The sequence below is a fragment of the Urocampus carinirostris genome, chromosome 12, assembly GCF_059441175.1.
Source record: "Urocampus carinirostris isolate Australia breed hairy pipefish chromosome 12, RoL_Ucar_1.0, whole genome shotgun sequence".
In the NCBI taxonomy this organism is placed as follows: domain Eukaryota; kingdom Metazoa; phylum Chordata; class Actinopteri; order Syngnathiformes; family Syngnathidae; genus Urocampus; species Urocampus carinirostris.
Window position 1 is genome coordinate 22,686,531 of NC_142360.1, and position 4,598 is coordinate 22,691,128.

The 4,598-nt window shown below is 41.3% G+C and overlaps 1 protein-coding gene across 1 annotated transcript; it reads right to left on the reverse strand.

The window, feature by feature from the left end:
- Positions 1–1,029: 1,029 nt before the first annotated feature.
- On the reverse strand, positions 1,030–3,095 carry nppc (natriuretic peptide C). Its single transcript, XM_088349625.1, has 2 exons — positions 2,809–3,095; positions 1,030–1,330 (listed from the first exon to the last, which is right to left on the reverse strand). The coding sequence occupies exons 1-2, from the start codon at positions 3,079–3,081 to the stop codon at positions 1,061–1,063; spliced, it is 543 nt and encodes a 180-aa protein (XP_088205751.1). The 5' UTR covers positions 3,082–3,095; the 3' UTR covers positions 1,030–1,060.
- Positions 3,096–4,598: the final 1,503 nt, after the last annotated feature.

Consider the following 4,598-nt stretch of genomic DNA (forward strand, 5'->3'; position numbering starts at 1 on the left):
ACAGGAAGCAATGTCCATAAGGAGGCGAGCCACCTGTGACATTCTGAAGCCCCCTTATGAAGGGAATACATAAGTTATTAATAAAAATAATAAAGTATCAGATTAAAACAAAGCAAAAGAGTTAAATAATGAATAATCAATTAACTAACACGAGACTAAAAGTAAAGTACAATCAACAACTTCAGAGTAAAATAAACCTAAAATAATAATTTGTCTTCAATAAGTTAAAAGGCCTGGTGTTGCCACACCGAAAGAAGATTGGATTTGGCTGCATTGAGTGGTCGATAGTTGGAAGCTGCAGTACTTAATTTGGCTGCCAGAGGGCTTTAGAGAGCTCACAAAAGCAGAACACATTCAAGCAGTTGTGTATGGATTTCGTTGGTATTTATAAGGAGTGCCTTGACATGAAACCCAGCTAAAGACACTCATGTAGGCCAAAAGTAATGCGGTGTATATTTTCACAAAAATCGGTTCTGCCATTTCCGAGCCTATTAGTCACATACAAACACATACCCATGCACACACAAATTAGGCTTTATAAAGAAGTTTAGATGGATGATATTTAGATTAGATAGATCTTATTCTATGGTCTCACGAGGCAGGACACTTCTCACACTTCCTCCAGAATATTCCTTTTTCCAATCTTCACTCCCTTTGGCTAACACTTTGGAATTTGAGGTTTTACTCATAATGTAGGCATATTTGTAAGGGAGAACAGAATTGTAAAAGAAACAAACCCATTGAGAAGCCCTAAAATATATAGCGTTTCAAACTACGTGATCATTTTAAATATTGATAGAAGAAGGTATTTTATTCAAAAAGTTATTTTGAAAATGGGTAATTTATAAGCCATTGGCTTCAACCTGTCATCCCTTTCTTTCTTCTCAGGGGATTTGTTCATTTTGTGATGTGATGTTTGTTGAATATGATCAAAAAGACAAAAATAGAAGAACATATGTCAATCTTATTTCACCCCATTTAAAATATTTAGTGTTCCTAAATGCAAGACTAGTACTCACCGTCAAAAAAAGGGATGATAAACAGATCTTTTGATCCAATACTAGCAGCCCATGCCGCTGATGGTCCCTATCCTGTCCATCTTGTGTCCGAAACAGCCACTCCTTGCGGTGGAGCCCGCTTTCTTGCTTCCTGCTTTGTGCCTCCTGAGCGCAGGCGGGTCGTTGAGCAGCCGAGCCCACATCCCTCTCCGGGTGTCCATGCGTAAATCTCGCAGCAAGCGCATCCGAGCTCGCACGGCATCCATCCGCCTGTCCCGTTCCTCCGACTCCAGAAGCTCTGTCAGCTCGTCCCCCAGCAAATTCAGGAGAGACTAAAAACACAAGCATCAAAGACTAGATGAGGGACGTCGTGAGTCACTTAGCAAAGCACTCGGTTCCTGGAACGCAATTACTTCTCACTGTAACATTTATTATTCAAACGCCATTACAATATGGTGCGTTACTCTGTTACTTACTAAAACAGTTAAAAATATTCATCGTCATTTAATTAGTTTCTGTTCCTCCTTCGGAAAGCATGAAATTATTAACACTTAGTTCGCCAGCATCACACCGTTACTCACGTCGCAAAGCGGAGTTGATATGTTTATATGGCTGTACAAAGTACAACTTAATACACCTACAGTGGCACAATCTCAAGTACAGAGTCCAAGAATTTCTCCCTTCTGATATTCTCCCTACCATATATACTCGCATCTGAGCTGTATGTACAACAATAAAATAAAACACTGAATTCAAGGGTTCAGCTTAAATGCACAAATTTGGTTGTGTGTCACCAGTATCAAATGGCAGGCAGCGTGTGGGGAGGGAGTGTGGCTTATACAGGAATGACAAACCAACAGGAAATCAATGGGGCAAACGTGAGCACAGCATTTACAGTAAACATGTACGGAAGGATCTAGTATTATTATTGTTGCACACCCGTCAATGCTGAGGTCCAGCTCATTTCACAAAAGCGGGTTAACGCTTCACACCGAAAACAACAGTGACCAGGTGATGAAGGTTCTGCATCTGAGTCAGGTCAGGAAGCTTCTCCTGCTATAGGTAATCTGGTATCTATTTCATGTAGGGGAGAAAACCCCTACCAAAAAAAATATTTCTGGAGAGGGAAGGGTACCGCCATGCTGTACTTGCCCAAAACACACCACAAGAATTGGTGCCCTGGCAACCCTGGCAGTTAAGCGACCCGTGAACTGTGTATTTGTAAAATCGTTTTTATAATACACCACATCTGGAGAAATGAAACATCTTGGCCAGTGCTTAGCAATGGTGGATGATATTTTCAGGTGGTTTGAAGCCCACAGACAAAATAGATATGGAGTGTCTTAGTGTAGTTTTCCTTTGCAGGATTGCACAAGATGTATGTAGGCTTCACCACTTCTACCGGTTGGTGTTCACGTTTTCTTCTATTCATTCTATTACATTTTCAAAAAGTTTTAGATGGTCAGTTTCAATGTGAGTCTATATGGTAATTTGAAACTACATAGTTTTTAATTTTTTCAAAATAACGCTACTTTTGGGTATCAGTAATCCGTGGGTAACAGAATTACTTTTTAAATGAAGTAACTAGTACGGTAACTCATTACCAATTTTTTCAGTAAAGCGTGCAACACTGGTCTCACGTTTAAAAAAATGGTGCACGGATGACGCAAACCCTCGTACCGCTTGGCAGGTGGCATTTGACCTTTCTCTTAGCTCAAAGCAAAAACGTAACAACTACAAAAAAAGTGCATATTAATTGAAAGACAGAATCACGAAACTAATAATCTGGATGCGTCAAGCGCAATCTTACCTTCTGTTGCGCATCGGATAAAGGTTTTGCGCGCATCCTCCCCGAAAGTAGCGTGACCATAAGTCCACACGCTACCAAATAGGACAAGTTCATCTTCAAAGTTGTCTCCTCTGAGAGAGGGAGAGGAGGAGATTCCTCTGCTTGGAGTTTACGTAGCGAGGACGCCAATGAAAGCTTGGGAACCGTCCCGTAGTCCAAAGCTCCTCCAAGCGCTCTTCTGCTTGTGTGTATGAACCCCGTGAGCGCTTTATAGCCAACCCACGGTGATGTCATGACAACCTGCGTAATAGTCGTCCTTCCGCGCCAATTCCCCTGTTTTCTCGATACCAGCTCCCCCCCACCCCCCGAATATACGTCATGCCAAGGATTAATTGAATGATACAAGCCCCGGTCATCGGGGCCTTGGAGGAAACGGGAGGGACCTTTGATCCATTAATATGCATACTTCTTTTTTTTAGAGAGCACTTTAAAAATCTGGCTGGTGTTTGAAACAAGAGGTGGTTTCAAAGAATGAGAGTGATGAGGAGCAGGTTCATGTTTCTTAAAGTGGGGATCAGAAATGTGCCATTTTGTCCTACCAATATGATCTACAAGCAATCTTACTATCAGTTTAGCGTGATAGTGAAGAAATCAAAGTAAGATATTTGGCATTTATGCTCTGAGGTCATTGATTCTCCACACCAGGGGTCCCCAACCTCTTTTTTCTTTGAGGGCCACATAACTTTTTCTTACTTTGTTAAGGGCCTGGGGGTCAATGTGACAATTGTAGGAATTTGAACTAAATTGTCTTTATTGTGGGGCGGCACAACTAATGAGTGGTTAGCGCGTCCGCGGCACAGTTCTGAGGTTATGGGATCAAATCCAGCTACCAGCCTTCCCTGTGCAGAGTTTGCATGTACTCCCTGTGCTTCTGTGGGTTTCCTCTGGGCACTCCAGTTTCCTCCCACATTACGGAAACAAGCATGTCAGGTTAATTGGTCGGTCCAAATTGTCTCCAAGTGTGAATGAACATGTGAGTTGTCTGTCTCTGTGTGCCCTGCGACTGTCTGCCAACCAGTTCAGGGTGTCCCCTGCCCACTGCCTGAAGACAACTGGGATGGGCTCCAGCACCTCACGACCCTATTGAGGATAAGTGGTACAAATAATGCATGAATGGATAGCCTTTACTGTTGTTGGTTTCATCATCATTGCAGGGTGGCACCTTGTAATGATAATGCAACCATGGCTGACCCCACTATCCATGTGTGAGTGTGTGTGTGAATGGGTAAAGTGTGAAGTGCATTGTAAAGTGCTTTGGAGGTCCTCAGTGACTGTTTAAAGCGCGATATAAATGCAGTTAATTTACCATTGCTATCAACGTTGTGAAACAGTGTATGCAACAAGATTAGACATGGCACTCCATGGTAAACATGGAACAAAGACTTAAAAGAGAAAAAATGATAAACGAATATCAAGATAAAAGGCAGAACAAATATTTATAACATTTGCTTAGAGACTGTTATAATAATAGTGAAGAAGAATAGTGCATTGTTACAATAGTGCAATCAAAACAAATGCAATAACATTTAGCAGAAACAAAACCCTCCAAATAAGTCACAGGGTATATATTTTCATAGTTTCGTGCAATAACATTAGCAGCAAGTTTGACCCAATTTCATGTTTTTTTTTTTGCACCCACACCCCCATTTTTTCTTAAATAAAGTCGCTACAAGTCGCTGGTGAATTTGGTTTGATATATATTAATCTAACCCTACAACTGAACAAATGGGTTTGAATGTTAAAAATAAAAC

Excerpts from the sequence above, each read along its gene's own strand:
- nppc (XM_088349625.1), bottom strand. The coding sequence starts at position 3,081 with ATGACATCACCGTGGGTTGGCTATAAAGCGCTCACGGGGTTCATACAC. Across the intron at positions 1,331-2,808 it reads TATCCGATGCGCAACAGAAG|TCTCTCCTGAATTTGCTGGG; the intron begins GTAAGATTGCGC and ends TTGTGTTTTTAG.